This window comes from Lethenteron reissneri, chromosome 55 (genome assembly GCF_015708825.2).
Source record: "Lethenteron reissneri isolate LAM-NWPU_2019-01 chromosome 55, ASM1570882v1, whole genome shotgun sequence".
Lineage (NCBI taxonomy): Eukaryota > Metazoa > Chordata > Hyperoartia > Petromyzontiformes > Petromyzontidae > Lethenteron > Lethenteron reissneri.
Window position 1 is genome coordinate 8,293,533 of NC_083833.1, and position 21,976 is coordinate 8,315,508.

Here is a 21,976-nt window from a genome sequence, read left to right on the forward strand (position 1 = left end):
CAGTGGCAGAAACCATCGAAAGCTTTTAGCGGAATCGCTGCTCGCCGCTCGCACGTCTGACATCTCTCAGCCATGGCCGACACGAGTGCTCGCCCGCCCGCCCGCCCGCTCGCACCCTGTGATTTCCGCGGACCTGTTGTGCGCCCCATGACAAGATTACTATCATCGGAGCTCTTCCCACGGCGCACGCTTCACTCAGCGGGAGAGAGAGCGGCCTGGGGAGAATCGGGGCTTCGAGCAACGCCGCCGTCAGGCGGGCCGGCGCCCACCGCTCGACGGGCAGGTGTCCCCCGCGGAGCCGGGAAAATGACATCGGGCAACCAGAAAGGAGCGAACCCTGCCCCCCACCAGGGGTGTCGGCGGTGGTAGTGCAGCGCAACCACGACCGCCACCAACGTCGCCATCGCCCCCCTCCTATCCCCCCTAGGTATTCCCTTCTTATGCTCGTTATCTTCCCCCCCCCCTCTTCCACCACCACCACCCAAAATCTTCACTCTTCCCCCTACACGGTGTCCCAACTTGGTTAGGGCAGCAGGCATTATTTCACCTCTTCTACAACCGTCCTCGACGCGCCGCTCAAAATTTCCCATGGATTTCTTTCGCCCCTCGCCGACTGGGCAGCGACGCATTGTACCGGGCCCGCAATTTTTGTTGCAATAAAAAGAAAAAAAAAACATCCGCCGCCACCACCTCCTCCACTATCACGATCACCGCCACCAACACCACCACCACTATCATTTCCACAATCGCCGTCACCACCATCGCTCGCTTCCATCACCAGTTTCATCACGGGCGGCTAAAACCCGGATTGGAACCCAGGCTGGCAGCGGCTCAACGTCTCCAGAGCCTCTGATCAACCTCACAGTCTCGCCCCTCTCTGATGTTCCGTCTCATCTGTTCCGTCTCGTTTGTTCCGTCTCATTCGCTCCATTACCCTACGTGCAGTAATTCCATTTCATTAACATGCACCGTGCGTAAATCATATCCTGCTCTCCCACACACACACACAAATTCCATGTGTGTGTCCCAACCGCAACGATCAATTTTCATCGCCGATCCGTTACGCGCATAATTCCGATTTGCCCGTTGCACGTGGGCAGAGAGCTCTTGGATTCCGAGGTGGGTTGCAGCCGCCGGTGACGTAACTGGGTTCTCAAGCACAGAAAAGAGTTCCATGTGTGTCAACGTGCCGAATCGTTCACCTCCTGGTTAACGTCGAGGAAACTGCTAAACACAAAAGACGCTACGGTCTGTTCTCCTCCAAATCCGTGTGTTGTTTTCATAAAGCGAATTTGATATGACGCGATGAAGGATGTAGTAGGGAACATTTTTTATCACGTGGACGCCAATTGGATATAACGCGCTCGAGTGACCGAAACTACGTCACAGCCCGAGCAGGAATAAGCAGCCGTACGGCTGCCTCGGCGTAGCAGCGTCGCACAAGGCGGGATGCTGCTGGATGCTTCTAGATGCTACCCAAGCGCCTCGGTCTTTCTTCGGCCTGCGTGCGCATCTCACGTGTTATCGCAGACTGTGCTTTACTCTACATTACATTTTATTTATTATGACGCAATTTTTCCATAACACGCTGTTCTTCAGGAACACAGCAACTACGACCGTGTTACAGGAGGAAAGACTGTACTTCTTATGACTACACAATAAAAAAATAAAAAAAAATCATCCATCACGTAAAATCTGCTTTAAAAATGTGTGGGATTGCCGAACAATCTGTGAGCTTTCCGAGCGGATTCATCATCTCCTTGACAGTGCACCGATCGCACGTTTGCAATAAATCATTTACGGAGGAATGAAAGCGACCGATTATATACATGTATACAGTACACCCTAATATATATAAACCTATCGGGGGGTTAAACGATGTTGAATTTAGGACCACCCAATGTTCTGAAGTGGCGTTGTAAACGGCGGCCCCCTGAGATGCAACGCCACCAAGGAAGGTGACCCGCAATTCCATTTTCCTTTTCTCTCACCCTTCTGCTTCGCAAAGGAATAACAACAAAAAAAACCCAACCCACTTTGTGGAATAACGACCTCAATTAAGCGAGCCCCGTTTCCCACGGCGACGCACAAACATCAAAGGTTTGGTAGAGATGCGGTGTGGGGAGGGGTGGTGATTGGTGGTAGAGGAGGAGGGGGAGGAGGGGAAGGAGGAGGGGGGGAGTATACTCAGCCGCATCTCACAGCAGCCGCATCTCACACCCTCATCTCACAAAAGACAAAGATCCTCCATATAGCCTGCACAGACTGTTGGGGCAAGCGCTGTTAACGAGCACTTATGAAGGCCGGCACCGGCACACGAGGGGGCGGGTGGCCAATGCCATGCCCGGCCGCCTTGGTCTCCCCAGTGGCGATGTTTACACATCACAACCAGGTACTTACTTGAGGCTGAGTCGACCTAGGGGAGGCCCAGGACCGGTTCAGATAATCGTCACCGGTGTTGACCGTGAGCGGGAATCGAACCCGGGTCGCCAGGTTCGTAGCGCAGCGTAGCGCTAACCGCTTACCCTACCGCTCCCCCCTCATCTCACACCTACGCGAGCACAAACACCCGCGTCTCACACCCTCGTCGCGTGCGTGTCAATATTGTCATCACACACCAACGCCTCATCAAAACGCGCACCTCACACCAACACCATGACCACAGACCAGAGAGCCACAACACACCAGTGGCCCCACATCTCACACCTCCGCTCCCCAGGTGTGAATAATTTCCGCACAAACTCGTGCAGGGACTCAAAAATGAAAATATATATATATTTTTAAGACTTAAAACGTGATGAGCGAGCGTTGCGTGCGCGCGAAATAATTTAATAACTGTTCAAATTACAGGAGCGGAGGGGGGGTGTAGGGGCGGCGCTCCTGGCTGTCGTGACCCAAAAAGGCAACAATTATTATCATTTACGCTTTCACTAAAAGCGGTGGTTAACCGTCCTGACTGCACGATGGCAAATTACTTTAATTGCACGACAAAAGACACGAAAACCGGGGAGGAATCGCTCGACTCGAGGTTCGTGCCGGGGTCTTTTTTTGTTTTTAAAGACTATCGTACGCTCGCGGCTTGCGGCAACGAAACGCACCGATCACAAGCGGCGACCGCGTTTGCTCCGCTGGGGTGGGGGGGGAGGGGCAGGCGAGCGCGGCGGGCGGAGATGGCTAGGGGCGGTGATGGTGTGACGCAAATCACGCAAGGCGCATCGGTCCGCACATCCCATCAAGCGAGCCGCTTTGTTGCTGCTGCTGCTGCTGCCGCTGATAGAGAGACAATGGGTTGAGGCGGGAGGGGGCCGGCCAGGCAAAACGTGAAATATATATTTTTTGCTTTTCTGGAATAAAATCCATACTCGCACGCACAAGAGGGGCGGCGGTGGCAGCGGAGGGTGCCCTGTCATCAACGCAGAAATCCATACCGATACCGGCGACACGGTCGCAATATCGCAATATTATTACCGCGTCGAGCCGTCGAACAGGGGCGACAGCAGTGGCGGGCGTCACATGACCGTCACGGGCAGAGAGATGGGGGTCGCGACCTCACAGGCAATGAGGTTACAACCAAACCCCCGCCCCCCAGTTCTATACAAACCGCTGCCCCAATCCCTTTGCGTATCACCCAGCGCACGCGGATGCCGAGGACGGAGGAGGAGGAGGCACACGGAGGAACGCTGGCGCCATGAAGGATATATGGTGGCGCTTTGGGTGAGCGTGTTCCACACGATGGGCAGGATTTGCTGCATGGAGGGAGACATCTGCTTGGGGAAGCTCTTGACCAGCGCTGTGACGGCCTGCGTGTGGACACAAGGGCACGCAGACACATCATGGGTACACGCTGGGACAAACGGGTACACACGGAGACAAGGATGGACACGTGCACATGGATACACGTAGACACGTGCAGGTATAAAGGCACAGGCGCACATGGTCATGCACAGACGCATGGAGGTATGGATGGATAGACAGTCATACATGGACAAGCAGAGGACACAGTCACACATGGACAAAGCAAGATACACATGGACAAATACAGACTCACATGGACACAGATATATTTAGCCACTGATGGGCATAGCCATTACAGACTCTGGGGCAAGTGCTGTTTGCGAGCACCTATTAAAGCCGGCACAGTACACAAGGGGGTGGGTGGCCAGCACAATGCACAACCGCCTTTGTCTCCCCAGTGGCGATGTTTACATACACCACACAAGTACTCGTTTGAGGCTGAGTTTAACAAACGGGAGGCCCAGGACCGGTTCATAAATTTGTCACTGGTGTTGGCCGTGAGCGGGAATCGAACTTGAGTGTCCGGGTTCGTTCCGCAGCGCGCTAACTGCTGCGCCACCGCTGCCCAGTGATGGCCACACACACACGAGGTTATCATTAAGGACGGCTGAGGATGGATAAATGCAAAAAAGTTTACAAAGTTGCGCATCCTGTAGAGGAGTGTGCTGTAAAAAGATGGGAACCCACACGAAAATGATTTCAACTAATTATCTGGTGATATGACTGCGTTGGAAGTGGTGCACAAGTACAATTAACCACAACAGAGTTGTTTTGGCGTTAGATCGCGTAAATATAAATGTGCCGTTAAACCTGTCGAGGCTGGTTGTAATTACTGGCGAAACGTCACTGCACTCAAATAATAAATGTTGTGGGTTTACTCTCCAACACACGACCGGTGTGCTGTTCTAGTAACTAATTGGCACGTTTTATTTACGTCACAAACCTTACTAACTGGCTGTGTCGGGTGTTGGCGGGTTTAACGACGCATTTATATTTACGCGATCTAACCCAACAAACCTCGACAATGGATAATATTGGTCGCAAATGCCTCCTGCTACGTGTTATTCACCAAAATCTCAACACATTCGTCAATAACACTGTGGAGCCATAAAAGAAAAATATATATATGTAAGGGACGACGTTTCGGGCAACGGTACTTCTTCGTAGGACATGTGATTTAAAGGTAACACGCACGAGCTCTACTGGAACACTTTACACTTCACTCCTGAATGTTTTTTTTGCTTGCATCACCTCCCGACGGATGACTGCAAAAAAACGAAGGTTATAATTCACGAACACTCATTCCGTCCACTTAATCCACCGACTCTCAACACAAAGATATTTTCGTAACGATGGGCGACTACGGATTCGCCAGCCACGTTCTTTTGGGTCCGGGAGACGCCTCGGAATCTCGCGAACGGCGTCTCGCCATTGCACACGCTAGCGAAAGGAGTTCGTGGGAGCCGGGAATCGATGCAGGCCCGACACACCACGCTGCGGGGAATACTCTGGAAGTTTTTTTGACGCGGCCGGGTGGCTCGGAGGTCAGAACGCTGAGCCAACACCGTCAGGAACCTCGGTTCAAACTGGGGCGGCCACCAGTGATTTGATTTTTTTTCTGCACTTGCTGTACACAAGAACAAAGGCCCGCAGCAAAACGCTGGGTGACAAAAAAACAGCACACGGGCATCCGCCAGACCCATGTACCTGACGCGTCCTGATGGGGGGGGGGGGGGGGAGAGCTACCAGTGATTTCAACCAGGTTCCCAAGCGTATTGAGTCGATGGCCGGTCACTAATGTGCCAAAAAAAAAACATTCAATTATTTTGGTTTTATCACTTAATTTGTCCCAAAATCTCCAAATGTTCGGTTCGATCGACATGTCATGAAACATCTCGACCGGGGCGCCCGCTGTGGCGAGAAGTTATCTCCCTCGCCTGGTATACAGGAGGTCGTAAGTTCGATCCCGACCCTGACGCCGGGCTCTATATTTGGAGTTTGCATGTTCTCCCTGTGGTCGCGTGGATTTTTATGTGGGTTCTCCGTTACTTAACTCCACATTTAGAATCGACGTGCGTTTAGAGTATTTGGTTGCTATACATTTCCACATGATGATAAGCCACTTCGTTGAGCTATCATTTGTGAGAGCCAGGTCGCTTCTGAAAAAAGAGCTACATAAGCTCAGTGGGCCTTACCTGATAAAAATGTTAATAATTTATAGTTATTAAGTTTACTCGAAAAGCCACAGATCACTGCAGGGCACGTGTGAAAGATAAGACGTCGCTTTGAAGGGAACTAAAAAGCAGTTCTGTGACATCTCCTTCAGCGGGACGCAGATTTCTCACGTAAGGATCTACGTACGTACGTACAATGTTGAACTCCTTTCGCACTGCACGTAGGCGACCGTGCTAATCGGAGGTGCGGGGGGGGGAAGAGGGCGGGAAGGCAAAGTGCCCTTCCAGATTTCCAGCAAGACGAACAACTCCGTTTCGTAACGCGACGCCGACGGCAACCATCGCTGTGCGTTTCCGGAACGTGGCGACGCACACTCCCACGTATATTTGTATTTCACAATAAACACATATATATAGAACCTATTAAAAATAGCCCTTCTTAAAGGGCAGCGACTCGGGTCCCTCCGGCCGCATCACAGCGGGTTGTGGCATTGGGGCCACAAACGAGAGGGGGGAGGGGGCGGTAGGGGGGGGGGGGCCGAGGGGCCAGCGCGCTCACGGCTACCTGCGGCAACGCCAATCCACCGCGAAATGTAAAGCTAAATCTGGCGCGGTGAGCGGTCGTGCCGGCCCCGCGGGGCTTCCGTGTTACCGCGCGGCACCAGAGGCCACGGCAACGTTTAGATGGCGCGCCCCTGTGCCGAGCGCGAGCGGGGAGTGAGGGCACCCACCCCCCACCTAAATCCACCTCCCCCAACCACAGCCCCCCCCCCGTCCCCCCACCTCCCCCCACCACAACACGCACCCTCCCACCTCCCCCCACCACAGCCTCCCCCCTACCACAGCACCCCCACCACCTCCCCCGAGCGCAACACGCCCCCTCCCCACCTCTCCCCACCACAGCCCCCCCACCTTCCCCCCACCTCCCCCCCAATCACCACGTGGCCCCCACCCACAACTCCCCCCATCACCGGGCGGCAGGGGCTCAATACAAATAATAAAATGTTCCGAAATTCACGACCCCCCCCTTTGTCAATCCACCATGGCTGGCGGGCGGGATCGGGGGTCGGCGGTGTGAAGGCCTCCACATTGCCGTGCGAGTCGTGGGGGGTGGAGATAGCTTGACCATGCTTCACCATCGCTGGCCAGTGCTCGTGGGTAACTAAGGCCAGCGGAGACGACGGGACCTCATGAGTACAGCACAACACATTTTGCTGTGCCGCCCTCTGCTACCCGCCATGCATCTCCGCAGCAGCCTCTAGAACCTGTTGTATACACGGTGGTCACCCATCCAAGCACTATCACGGCTCGAGCATGCTTAGCGTCCGAGGTCTGAAAAAATAATAATCTCTATTAGTATAAAAGGCGCCTTTATCATTGAAGTACGTAAAAAATAAAACTGCACTCACAAGAATATATTAAATCTAAGCGTCGTAGAAAGCTGATAATAACGATGTCAATGACTACTCCCGAAATTCCAATACAATTAATAATTATTACAGAGTAATCTTAAGGTAGGAGGAAAGCCTGTACAAATAGGTGAGTCCGAAGGTGTGATTTAAAAAGTTAAATAGGCTCAGAATCCCCCATGGACCAAGGAAGGGGATTCCAAATTCGCGGCCTGAAGAGATTCGCTGCATCCTCTGGGATATGGTCATTGCTGATGACTTCGATTTTTTTTTATGTGGTAAATAGTTCAATACATGCACAGTATGGTCGACTTGTTCCTGTACTAAGCCACATTTTCTGAATATGAAAGATATTACCTTCAAAATTACACCCCGTACGTATTATCGTAATTTTTTGTTTTACTGTGCAGTGAACGGATTAACGCAGCGTGCGATATGACGCACGCGCAGGTCGCAACGCAGCCCTGATGGGAATTGATTTTGATCGACGTGTCGTCAAGACACCTAGCCTGGCGAAAACACACACACGTACAACATACGCGTGCACAGGGCCGCGTATACGACCAGCCTGGTGCAATTTCGGAGGCATCATCGGCCAAGCTCACACGGCACAGCGCCAGTCGGTCAAGCCAGTCCGCCAGCCGGCCGGCCAGCCAGCCAATCGGCCGGCCGGCCAGCCAGCCAGCCAGTAAGTCATCCACCCAGCCGGTCAGCTGGCCAGCAAGCCAGCCAGTCAATCATCCTGTCAGCTGGTCAGCCAGGCAGCCAGTCAGCCAGTCATCCAGCCAGCAAGCCAATCAGACGACAACCCCACCAGGCAGTAAGTACGATAGTCCGCTAGCGCTGCCCGCCAAATCCAATCACGCCGCCATTTGCACGACGTTATCTCCGTCGCCTCCCGTGAGAGGCGAGCCCCTCCGTGCCGCCAAACAATTACGGTTTCAATTTCATGACCATTTAACGCAAATTTAGCGCCGTCTTTTTTTTCTCCCCCCACACTCGCTCTCTCTCTCGTCTCCACCGCCACCCCCGTACCGTGCGCAGGCAGGAATTCACGACATAAGAGTGGCCCCACGGTCACCACCACCCCCCCCCAACCCCCCAGGGGGGACGCGAGTGGCAATCGCGAAAAACACAGAAGGGGAAAACCGGAGCAGCTAGCGCCGCCAAGCCCAACGGCCCCCAGCAGCGGGAGAGCGTGGCGTTTTCCCAGGGAGCATTGCGGCAGCATTCACCAAAAGACTACAGTAGACTCTCGATTATCCGCATGCAGTTTATCAGATTTGCGGATTAACCGCGCACCTGAGATTTTGAATTTTCCCTTAAGCCCAAATGAATAATCTAAAAACAGTTACGCATTGTTATTCTTGGAAATGTTTATTACAAGTCATGTGCTTAAACCGAATAAATGTTGCTCCGGTTAATCCGAAATCCACATGATCGCCGCGACGGTAATGGGCGGAGTTTGATTGACGTTGATTGGCGTGGCTCTGGTGCTTAATCGGCCGAGTCTCCTGCTGCGCGGGAGCAGGAAAGTGTTATCATTGAGCACGCGCATCGATCGGTCGATTCGTTACTATACATTTTTTTTTCTTCATTAACAAACAAATTTTTCTTAATTTAAACTTAATTTATACTTACATCAGTGTTTTTTTGGCATAGAGATCCGCGGAAAATTACATTTTTTGGATTATCCGCGATTCTGAATAATGGGCGGCCATCCTTTCCGTCATTAGCGTGGATAATCGAGAGTCAACTGTATAAGTAAAAACGGTAAACGGCGATGATTCCCGGTTTTTCCTCCCAATTTCGCGCGATGGAGAAGCTGCCGTGGAACAATTGAGAGAGTTGACCGTATTTGTGACGCGGAGTTTAGACTCGCTGCGACTGTGACCACGAGTCCCAGACCACGGAGCGTATCGCATCAACCCACCCGCTAAGATCTGTGCGGGAGGCGCTACATTTCCTCAATTAGCATCTCAGGAAGCCACCGAGCGGATCGCCAAATGAGACGTCCCATTACAAGCTTCTCCCGTCGTATGAAAGAAGACGTGAGACACACTGAACTTCAATTGAAAAGCAATGTAACCATCTGCCTACAGAAAAGAAGGTATTACTGGTAGGAACCACCTGGTTCCAACAGCCCACAGGGGATTATTGTGTCTGTCCGTCCTGCATCAAAAAATGGAAGGGGTGGGGCTGGGTCGAAAGGGGAGGGTGGGGAGGGGCTGGGTGGGGAGAATGGGGAGGAGCTGGGTGGGGAGGGTGGGGCTGGGTGGGGGGTAGTAGGGGTGGGGAGGGGTGGGGCTGGGTGGGGGGTGGGAGGGGTGGGGAAGGGCTGGGAAGGGAGGGTGGGGAAGGGCTGGTTAGGGAGGGTGGGGCTGGGTGGGGAGGGGATGGGCTGGGTGGGGAGAATGGGGAGGGGCTGGGTGGGGAGGGTGGGGCTGGGTGGGGAGGGGCTGGTCACCCCGTGGTGCTCTTATAAAACTCAACGTTTAACCTACTCACGCCGGCTTGTGCCCGCCCTCACAGTCGGCCATATTTGCGGAATACACCACGCCGCCGTTGACCCTGGCCATTGACCGAGCAACCCAACGTTCCTACCAGCTCCCTCCGCAGGAATGTGCTAACCCTGCTGTGACACCCAGTTCAAAAACAAGGGCACTGAACAAATAAAAAATGAAACAAAACCTGAAAAGTGCGCAAAGAAGCGCAGAGAGGTGGATGCTTGAACGACACTGGAGAGACAGGCAGAGGAAGACGTAAATCAGAGAACGCAAGCAGGTTGGGCACACAAATGGGCTTGGGCAGGACGCGTCAAGGCTATAAAGGACGACGGCCGGCGGTCGAGACTAACCACGGAGAGGCAGCCAAAGGAGAGGACACGCCCAAGGGCGTCCGCCGTTGAGATGGAACCATGGAATCGGTTGGCGAGACGATGCCTGATGGACTGTGGTATCGCAAGACTGTGCAAGAAACGGCGAAGGCTTAGGGAGGTCTTCGCCCAGCAGTGGAGAGATCATGGCTGACCAATTCACATTTGTACGACTAAATACCTTGAAGTGCATGGACGGCAGCCGACGTCGTGGGATAGAAGCAATTCAATTCGGAACACTCACCCGTGAGCAGTGCACTACCCTGTGCTGGAAGGCAGCTCTACAAGTTAACATCACAGAACTACCACGTGGAGACAGTTAGCAAACAAAAAACACTAACGCATTAACGCTATCCCCCTTGTGCAAGGCCAGTGTAACTATCGTCTTTATTTGTTTTCATTTTAATTTATTTTATATTTTTAACCTACGTGACTTTACCGAAAAAACCCAAGATTATAGTGTAACTATCATCAAAACATTAGTCAATGACACTCTAAGGTCAGCGTTCCTGATTGATGTTTGAGTTTGTGTTGCGCCAACGCAGGCGGCAGCAGCGGCGGCGGCATCACCAAAATAATGTGTTTGCAACTTAACTTAAAAGAGTTTCTCAAATTGCTCCACTCGAGGGGGGTAAGCGCGAACCTTTTACATTCCCCGCCGAGAGCGTTCGTCGCACGTCAAAAAAACATGTTTTTTAATCGCCCCCTCCCCTCACCCCCCCCCCCGCAAAGGTGACGAGGTCAACAATACCTTGAGGACCTCCATCTTAAGACCGCTGTCTGACGAGGGTCCGTCGGGGATCTGCATGGCCTGGATGAACGCCTCCAGGAACTGCTGCAGCACGGGGAAGAGCAGCGTCTTGCTGGCGCCCTGGAGGCACGTGCCAGCACACAGGTCAAGGGTCACCGCCGGGACTGGAAGGTTCCTTGTACGTACATTGAACTTCTTTCACGCCGAACGTAGCCAGCCGTGCTAATCGGAGGTGCGGCAAAAGGACGACAAACTAAACACAAAAAAGCAGTTCTAAAGAAATTCGATTTCGATTTGGATTTTTAAGTGCGAAGCCCCGGTTGCTTCCTAATGTCGGAAGGGAAAGCGTTCCAGACGGCTACAGAAGCGCATCTGAAAGCGCCGTGATGTGGTGACCACCGTCTTTGTTCGATGGCAGGCCACACACACTACACTTCGCCACGCACAAAGATCCCCCGTATAGCCTTAACAGACTATAGGAGCAAGTGCTGTTAGCGATCACCTATTAAGGTTGACAAGGCACGTGAGGGGGAAGGTGGGAATCGAACTCAGGTTGCTGGGTTCCTAAGGCAGCGCGCTAACCGTTGCACTCCCGCTCTCCAAAGACAAAGACACAGAAAGACAAAGACACCGAGACAGACACACAGACCTGAAGGGCCACCGCTTAGACAAGCAGGTTCTTTGTGAACGAACGTAGAGACAAATATGCCACCGATCAATGCACAGACCCGCAGCAGTGTGTGCTGTTAGCGAGCGCCTCTTGACACACGTAACAACAGCCACCATTCACCACTAAGCGACGGTGACGTCACCACAAGCGCGCGTGCCGGGGCAGGACGTGGCAATCATCATTTTCCGTGGGTCGTTTCCTCAAACGCGAGGAGGTGCACCGCTCGCAAGCTCGGGCTGCCCATGCTTCTCACCTTCTCCACCTCGTCGATGGCGTGGATGAGGCTCGCGCAAACCGTGAAGATCTCCACGGCTCGCGCCCGCGTGCGTATGCTGTAAACCTGAAACACCGACACGCGCGCGAGCGACATCACCGACTGAAACTCGGGCTTCGGCGCGTCAGAGAAACGGCGACAGATACGGCGATGGGCCCCTTTAATATTGTTAAAGTTTTGTGTCATTCAGTTACATTTATTCGATTTGCTCGTGGTTGGTAATACGGAGCTGTATAAAATCAAGTTTGTAAGTTAGTGGTAAGCCTATGTGTTACACGAGCTTAACGGCGCAAGCACATCCGTACAAACGGGGGCAGAAAGCACAACGAGAAAAATAACACAACGATCCGGTGGTGAGCCTGACGGTTTGGTTAAACAAAGACAACAGAGACAGAAGGATTTCGTGACCCGAATCGTGACAGGGAATCACTATACTCGATGAAATCTCTAGGGGGGGGTGCTGAATTGGCACAGGCCCGCAGTGGTAATGGTAAACTGCTGACGCCACGGGGAGCCTCACCTCTGCCATGGTGAAGATGCGGTACATCTCCGGCAGGATCACCGGGGCCACCAGTGGCATCTGTGTGTCCGTCACCTCCCTGGTGAACTCTAGAAACACACGACGGGCGATTCTCCTTACAACAACACATCTACAAAGACAACGGTCGCCGTATAACAGACTGCTGAGTGCAATTAGCCAGCGCCTATTAAAACCGCCAGTGCGGATGTTTACACGCCGCACCAGATGTTCTCAGGCCCAGTTGACCTAGGACAGGGGTCGGCAACCAAAATAACAAGAAGAGCCATTTCTTTCCAATTCGGTACAAAATTCAGTATTTCAAGAGCCGCAATGCATCTGAGTACATACTGTACATACGTACATATCGTCAAGAAGCAGCCCGTAAAGAGCCGCATGCGGCTCCGGAGCCGTAGGTTGCCGACCCCTGACCTAGGAAATATCCAGAACGGGTTCCCATAATCGTCACTGCATATTGGTCGTAGAGCGGAAATTGATCTAGGTTAGCCGGTTTCGTAGTGCAGCGCACTAACCACTATACTAATGCTCACACTGACACACAACCTCACAACCCTGTATTCACACCCACACCCACCCTCACTCACCCATCCTCACACACTTATCCACCCGCCCTCTCGCACTTACCCATTCACCTTCTCACTCTCACTCACCCTCTCACATTCTCACGCCACCCTCTTAAACTCTCACTCATCCACCATCTCACATTCACACTCTCACCCACCCACCCTGTCACATTCACTCACCCATCCACCCTCTCACATTCACACCCACCCACCCACCCTCTCACATTCACACCCACCCACCCACCCTCTCACACTCTCACCCACCCACCCACCCTGTCACATTCACACTCACACACTCACCCACCCACCCTCTCACACTCTCACCCACCCACCCTCTCCTTCACCCCGGGGCCCACCGCAGGCCCCCCCGCGTCTCTCACCGGTGAGGACGCGCATGGCCCCGTGCACGGCGCTCACGTCGCCGCCCGTCAGCATCTCCATGAGGAGGCCGAAGAGCTGCGGCCACGCGTCCGGCCAGTCCCAGTGAGCGATGGCCGACACGGCGTACGCCACCGTAGAGCGCACCTTGCTCAGCGACTCGCGCAGGCCCGCGGGCAGCAGCTGCCTGATGGCCGCCTTGGCCTGGTGGTGGGGGGTGAGGGGAGGGGCGGGGGCGTGACGGGGGGGGGGTTACGAGGCAACACGCGTGACGTCGCAGCAATCGAGCATCAAGGTTGGTAAATGTGAATTGATTGATGACGATGGATGTCCGGGCAATTTCATGAGCGACGCACTGCAGGCATCCACGCTCCCATCAGCCGGACACTCTCCTCAGATGCACGCCCGAAAATAAACTGTAAATTCAACGATGTTTTATTTTACCAGGTAAGGCCCCACTGAGTTATGACGCTTTTTTTCAGAAGCGACCTGGCCACAAATGATAGCTCAAGGAAGTGGCTTGTCATCACGTGGAAATATATAGCAGCCAAATACTCTCATGACATAACCACTCACTCCCATCACACAAACACACACCAGACACACACACACACACTCTAATCAGACACATTTACACACTCCTATCAGCCCAACACGCTCTCTCTGTCCCATCTGCCCCACACGTAAACATGCCCTCGGGGCAGTGGTAGGGACGCCCACAGCCGCCGCGTCACCGTGCCAGAGGTGCGGGACCGGCGGCGAGTCAAACTCACGCTCTCGGGAGCCTCGGGTGGACGGAACTTCTCCGAGTGCGATGACCAGTGCGTCTCCACGTACTGCTTCAGCACTACAGACGCCAGCTGCGCGCAAACACACACACCATCAGATCAGGATCACCATCAAGTTGTCATCGTGACCATCGCCGCCGCACATCCTCGTTACCGGCGGTTTCACCCCTCTGCCAGATCCCGCAGCTGCTGCACGGGAGACACGCGGCGACCTCCAAGATTCTGCCCTCACAGCCTCATCCCACCATCTGCTCTTAGACTCACGCAGAGACCCATACACTAAAGCAGAAACATATAGACTCATACAGAGACCCATACACTAACGCAGAGAGCAATAGACTCATAAGACCATAGACTCATATAGAGACCCATAGACTCACACAGGCACCAACACTCACATGGCGACCCATAGATTCACACAGAGACTCAGAGCGTCCCGAACAGTATCCAACAATCTGTTCCGAGGCCTTGGTCAGTGGACAACATTGGAGATCGTTCTGACGCCGTCTCAGCAATCGGCCCTCCTCCATCCTGCACACGGGGCCCACCAATCGCAACAGTTTTTTGCCACGTCCCATCTCCACCACTCACCCGCCACGTTGTCCTGCAGAAGCCTTCATTGCCTTTGCATGTCCTGCCACAACTTTCTCAGCGTCCGTCTCGGACACCCACGCTCGAATGCCGACAGCTTTTACTTTTTCGGTTGCTTAGTTATAGGGTCCGGCGCTCTCCGATCCGCGCAGGAATCAATACATACAGCAATCCTGCTTCGAATAGCCTTCCTTTCTTACACTCAAGACCTCTGTGGCCTGCTAAAAGCAATGCACCCCTTGGCAACCGACAGCCTCCCCTGTGTGGGCCTGCATAGACTGCCGGGGAAAGGTGCTGTTAGTAAACTTTGCAATTATGCAACAGAATATGAAAGCTTCTTATCCTGGTAGGGGTCCGCGGAGAGTTGACGGGGCCGCTAGGGCGTGCAAGACAAAGCAAACCGCTGGGATCACCGTACACGGACAATGTTTGTATCTATCTTTGGTAGGTTGCCCTTTTCTTTAATAGCAACGTGTGATTTACTTATGTAATAATCATAATAATCAACTTATTTATCCAGGAGGGGTACACCGAGTCTTATGATTCATTGTCAGCCAACTAATAATGAGTGTTTATACACGCGAGAGGAAACCGCAGCACCCGGGAGAAAATCCACACGCGCGAGGGAGAAACACTCTATCCCCGTACGGATGAAAACAGATGCCGATTAGTCCACCTGATTGACTGCCTTCTCCTGGCGAGGCAGGGCATGACTCCACGACGCCCACGGGAAGTGAGCTTCACAACAACGCTGTGTATGAGGTGATCCACCAACCCTCGCTGCTGCCTCCACAATGCGTGCGCGCCACCACCGCCGAGCTTACACAAAAATTGAGGGCAACTGGAAAGTTGCACGGAATCACATGGACGACGTCAACATCGTAGATCGATGTCGTAAATTCCTGAGACGCGAGGCAGTTCCCTTCAACGTGAAGGCAATAACTCCCGTGCTTAAGGGAGCTGGCCAGGGCTGCTTACTGCCATACCCGGGAAATATTACGTTATGTCCACGCTAGGGTGCCACTGAAAATGTCATTTTATTACTTTCAAGGTCGCGCCTCCTGGTTTTATTCGTATATATGCCTGTTAAGCGGGAGGGCCGCGATGTTAATGACAACCCCTCAACATTTTGCCCAACGGAATTGTGACATAAAAAGCATCGTAGCCAACACGCGCACAGAGGCACAGCGCAGAGGTAGGCATTCAGAGAAGAGGATGGGATCGTGAGCAACCTGTAAACACGATCAGACTGGAAAGACGTCGTCAACAAGCTGACTCGCACAACAAAAGGAACACACCGAGAGGGGGGTGTGCGATCCCACTAAAGAAACACACCGACAGGAGGGTGTGCGATCCCACTAAAGGAACACACCGAGAGGGGGGTGAGCGATCCCACTAAAGGAACACACCGAGGAGGGTCTGCGATCCCACTAAAGGAACGAGAGGAGCGTGTGCGATCCCACTAAAGGAACACACCGAGAGGAGGGTCTGCGATCCCACTAAAAGAACACACTGAGAGGGGGGTGTGCGATCCCACTAAAGGAACACACCGACAGGGGGTGAGCGATCCCACTAAAGGAACACACCGAGAGGGGGGTGAGCGATCCCACTAAAGGAACACACCGAGAGGGGGGTGAGCGATCCCACTAAAGGAACACACCGAGGAGGGTCTGCGATCCCACTAAAGGAACACACTGAGAGGAGTGTGTGCGATCCCACTAAAGGAACGAGAGGAGCGTGTGTGATCCCACTAAAGGAACACACCGAGAGGAGGGTCTGCGATCCCACTAAAAGAACACACTGAGAGGGGGGTGTGCGATCCCACTAAAGGAACACACCGAGAGGGGGGTCTGCGATCCCACTAAAGGAATGAGAGGAGGGTCTGCAATCCCACAAAAGGAACACACCGAGGAGGGTCTGCGATCCCACTAAAGGAACACACTGAGAGGAGTGTGAGCGATCCCACTAAAGGAACACACTGAGAGGGGGGTGTGCGATCCCACTAAAGGAACACACCAAGAGGAGGGTCTGCGATCCCACTAAAGGAACACACCGAGAGGGGGTCTGTGATCCCACTAAAGGAACACACCGACAGGAGGGTCTGCGATCCCACAAAAGGAACACACCAACCAGAGGGTCTGCGATCCCACTAAAGGAACACACCAAGAGGAGGGTGCCCGATCCCACAAGATGGAAACTTTACTTTTCCACACACCTATCGAGCGGCGCCCGAGTCCGTCCATCACCCTTCACGTGTTTTTTACACAAACCTCAAAAAACCGCCAGGCCAGAACGGGAATCGGAATCTTTACCTATCCTGGAGACATCCGATGAGCTACAAACAGTCTTCACACGCCGGACACCAACGCCCACGCCCGTGCCGGCGTATTTTTTCGAGCGAGATTGGCAAGAAGGGATATATAATAGGCAACGTTTTGGGCAACGGCCTTTCTTCATAGTATATATAATAATGTACATGATATATAAGTATATGATAATCAATAGGGTAAGTCCCTTGACACTAACGTTTCATTAATATTGGATCACTTTCACATAAGTTATCATGAACCCCCCGCCCCGTTGCCAACACATGAACAGAACTAGTGCAGTAACACTTTGATCAAAGTGACTGGTTTTCAACAAGGCGGGGCCCGAATAGCTACGCAACTTTATACTCAAGTTTCATTCACGTTGGACCATCCGTACGTGTTACCGTGGTCCCCCCTTGGTTACAGAGAGACGGACGAACGGACAGAGATAATGCAAGAAAACTGTAACATGATGATGCTGCTGCGTAGCAGCTAGATTAGGACACGCGTGCGTAAGAACGCAGGCGTGCGTTATAAAGCAAGCGTGTGAATGGTGTTCGAGCGTTGTGTGCACATTCACACGCCGCCGTCCGTCCGTGTGTTTCCGTGCAAACTACTTCATCGCACAAAGGCTCAATGAGTGGACTGGCCTTGGCAGCCTGGCATGTTTACGCCGGCGGCACAATGCGCGACAGTGGCACGGAAAGCCCTCGGATCGGAAACGCGCAAACCCCCGCCCGTGTTTCAGTGCGAGGGGGGCACGCGACGTCCCATCGACTCAGAAGTCCACATTTGCCAAATTAAAAAATGACACCCAAAAATGACACACACGCGCAAAGATCCCCCGTATAGCCTTAACAGACTGTAGGGGCAAGTGCTGCTAGCGAGCACCTATGAAGGCCGGAATGGAACACGAGGGGGTGGGTGGTCAGCACCACGCCCGGCCGCCTTTATTCAAATAATGGTCACTGGTGTTGGGCATGAGCAGGAATCGAACTCGGGTTGCCAGGCCTGTAGCGCAGCGTGCTGACCATTGTACTACTGCTCCCCACTCGCGGACAAACACACATACATACATCCGCTTTGGATCATCATCATCATAATCGGAAAGTACAGTATTTATTTAGTATTTATGCTTCTATTCATTATCTAGGAATGTTTTTTTGTCTGGGGTTTTTACATGTTCATTTCAATTATTTTGTCTCCAGTTAATTTGGCATTTACACCAGTACTTATTTCATTGTGATGTTGTCTATTTCTGGTTGCCGTGTACCTAACCCCATTGTTTAAGTAAGACTTTAAGGGTTCAATATCTATGGTTTTGCCTTTCGCGGCACTTTACAAGAACGTAACCCCCGCGATATTCAAGTGTCTCCTGTATAATAAGCTAGGTTTCGGGAAAATGTCATTCATCATAGAATGTTGAAAAAATAATTGTAGTAGACAGATATTACGGACGAGACAATGCTAACGTGATGGATCGGGACCGTACAAGCTAGAACATTCAAACGAGACAAAAAAAATGAAATTCTTTAATCAAATCACACGCCTGAATCGTGACAATTCCCCGAATTGCCGGGACAGCGAGTCCTTGCACGCTTTAAGCGCGAGGGTGACCACTAGGCCCCGTGCTCTGGCCCCGCATGCGAGGCCCTGGCATATGTGAGACCCGTCCCATCGCTTAGCTCACCTGGCGGATGGCCAGCGCTCCATGAGGGTCGACAGTGAGCTCGGCGAGATGAACCCCGAACTCTGCACACGCAGAATCGCAGAAGCAAATCATCCCTCCACCATGTACGACACGTCAACCCAGCACGACGGTCTTACACAAAGAGATGAGACATATATAGAGAGCACTCTCACGGTTGTAGACATACACAGAGACAACACTGTGCAGACATATACACAGATATACATCACTCTTGTGTAGACATATACAGAGATAGCAAGGATTACCCCCGTGAAGCCTTTTCAGACTGTTGGGGCAAGTGCTGTCAGCAAGGCTGGCAAGATGCACGAGGTAGTAGTGTGGATGGCACAACCGCCCGGCCACCTTTGTCAGCTATTGATGTTTATGTTTTACACACTGCACCGGGGCACTCATTTGAGGCCGAGTCGACCTAGGGGAGGCCCCAGGACTGCTTCCGTGAGCAGGATATCGAACTCGGGTCACCGGATTTGTGACGTAGTGAGCCAACCACTGCACTTACCGCTCCACCACACCAGTGTAGACAACAAGGCCGTAGCCATGCAGTCAACATTGGGGGGGACCAAATCTTCCAGGGGGTCGAGGGTTCCCCTCCAGAAAAAAAAAATCTAAATTTGAAAACTCATTTCCTGCCATTTCTTGCCTAAAATATTTTTAAAAATTCACTAACACATAGGATGGCCTTTTATTTTATTTTTACAATGTCTAATAGTGTATTGTATTCCATTGCTCTGTTTTTTCTTCTTTACCTTTTCTTGTTTCATTGTATGTAATGGCAGAGATTCGGGATTAATAAAGTACAACCATAACCACAATCATATAAACGGAAATCTATTTTATAGCAATATATTGGGGGGGACATGAGCATATTTGAATATTGGGGGGGGGGGGGTAGATGTGCCCCCCCCCCCAATATTTATTATAATTAGTGCCTTGGTAGACAGACACGCACAACCGGCACCTCCCTCACCATTGTACTGCACGTAGAAATAAAGACTCCCACTTTCACAAGTATGTACATACACAGACAACCACCCTCACCAGTGTAGAGACAAAGACACACACACACACAGAGGCACCACTTCCACAAGTGTACAAGTGAGCCTTCAATTGCCTGGCGGTTGCAAGACTTCATCACTCGGCCACGACTCTCTGCACGTGGGCAGTGCGGCATGTGGCCGACTAAGTCGAGGACATCGTAGAAAAGGAGGGGTGGTGATAAAGTTGTACGGTGGCAAGTGAGGCTGTGAAAAGGTTGGCACTCTGTAGTGTGTAGTGAGAGGCCCTTGATGTCCACTGTGGTTGCCCACCACCTTCCAGGTGTCCTTTGCAAAGGGATTGTGTGTGCGCTTATAAGCGGCTGTGTGGGAAGAGTGGGTTTCACGTATTGCCACACACCGCGAGTTACGCATTCAATTCAATGTGCGCAATTATGCAGCAGTAGCAGCAGCTGAATGAACTGCAGAATCATCAATATCGGTGCCAGACATCACGACCATCATCATCACGGTCTCCGTTCATACCTCCACCATCACCACGACGTCCATCCACAACCGCCATTGCGTGGCGGTGGCGTCACCACGGCGCTTGTGCCAGGCTACGTGCACTTTAAGGCCACGTGAAAAGGCGCGAAGGTTTGCTGGCGGGAGGTCACGGGACTGATTGAGGTGCCGTGGGTTGAATGACTGAGATGACCGGCAGATGCACCAGCTGTTGCCCCCCCCCCCCCCCCCCGTTACTACTCTGATCACCACAACCTCATCTTCAACAACCTCCTCCTCCACTCCTCAACCACATCACCACTACCATCACCTCAATCACCACCACCGCCTCAATCGTCACCACCATAACCACCAAACCCACCACCATCACCACAATGACTACCACCATCACCACCACGATGACCATCAACCACCATCACCACCACAATGACCACCACCATCACCACCACAACGACCATCAACCACCATCACAACCACAAGGACCATCAACCACCACCACCACAATGACCACAACCATCACCACCACAGTGACCATCAACCACCACCACCACAATGACCACAACCACCACCACCACAATGACCACAACCATCACCACAACAATGACCATCAACCACCACCACAATGACCACAACCATCACCACCACAATGACCATCAACCACCACCACCACCACAATGACCACAACCATCACCACCACAATGACCATCAACCACCACCACCACCACAATGACCACAACCATCACCACCACAATGACCATCAACCACCATCACCACCACCACAACCATCACCACCACCACGACCATCAACCACCATCACCACCACAATGACCATCAACCACCATCACCACCACAATGACCACAACCATCACCACCACAATGACCATCAACCACCATCACCACCACAATGACCACAACCATCACCACCACAATGACCATCAACCACCATCACCACCACAATGACCACAACCATCACCACCACAATGACCATCAACCACCATCACCACCACCACAACCATCACCACCACCACGACCATCAACCACCATCACCACCACAATGACCATCAACCACCATCACCACCACCACAACCATCACCACCACAACCATCACCACCACCACGACCATCAACCACCATCACCACCACCACAAGGACCATCAACCACCATCACCACCACAAGGACCACAACCACCATCACCACCACCACCACAAGGACCATCAACCACCATCACCACAATGACCACCACCACCACCACCACAAGGACCATCAACCACCATCACCACCACCACAACCACCACCACTACGACCATCAACCACCACCACTGCCCTCTCACACTGACCCGGGGGGGGGGTCGCGGGTCACGTCTCGGGGTCACGGGTCACGGACCCGGCGCGTGACGTCACCACGCGATTCCCGCGCTCTGCACCGTCACCCCTCCTCGCTCTCCCTCCCCACGCTCTCTCCCTCCTCACCTTCCGTCACCTCCAGCACCTTAATCTGCGCCTCGCCCGCGGCGCGCACCTCCTGCACGGGCGACAGGATGGCGGTGAGCGCCTCCATAAGCGCCTCCCTCAGGCCTTGTTGCACAGGCGCCGAGGCAGCCATAGCCCCCCTACTCCTCCTGAGCCTCAGCGGCTGCGACCGCACTGCGCA

At 52.9% G+C, this 21,976-nt stretch overlaps 1 protein-coding gene across 1 annotated transcript in view; it reads right to left on the minus strand.

The window, feature by feature from the left end:
- The window catches only part of IPO9 (importin 9), a 75,977-nt gene extending 54,001 nt beyond the window's left edge, over window positions 1-21,976 (minus strand). Inside the window, 8 exon segments of the mRNA XM_061574256.1 lie at window positions 3,697-3,800; window positions 11,005-11,124; window positions 11,928-12,014; window positions 12,469-12,557; window positions 13,430-13,631; window positions 14,201-14,287; window positions 18,806-18,867; window positions 21,796-21,976. Of these exon segments, the coding sequence (XP_061430240.1) occupies window positions 3,697-3,800; window positions 11,005-11,124; window positions 11,928-12,014; window positions 12,469-12,557; window positions 13,430-13,631; window positions 14,201-14,287; window positions 18,806-18,867; window positions 21,796-21,928 (884 nt within the window). The 5' untranslated portion in view covers window positions 21,929-21,976.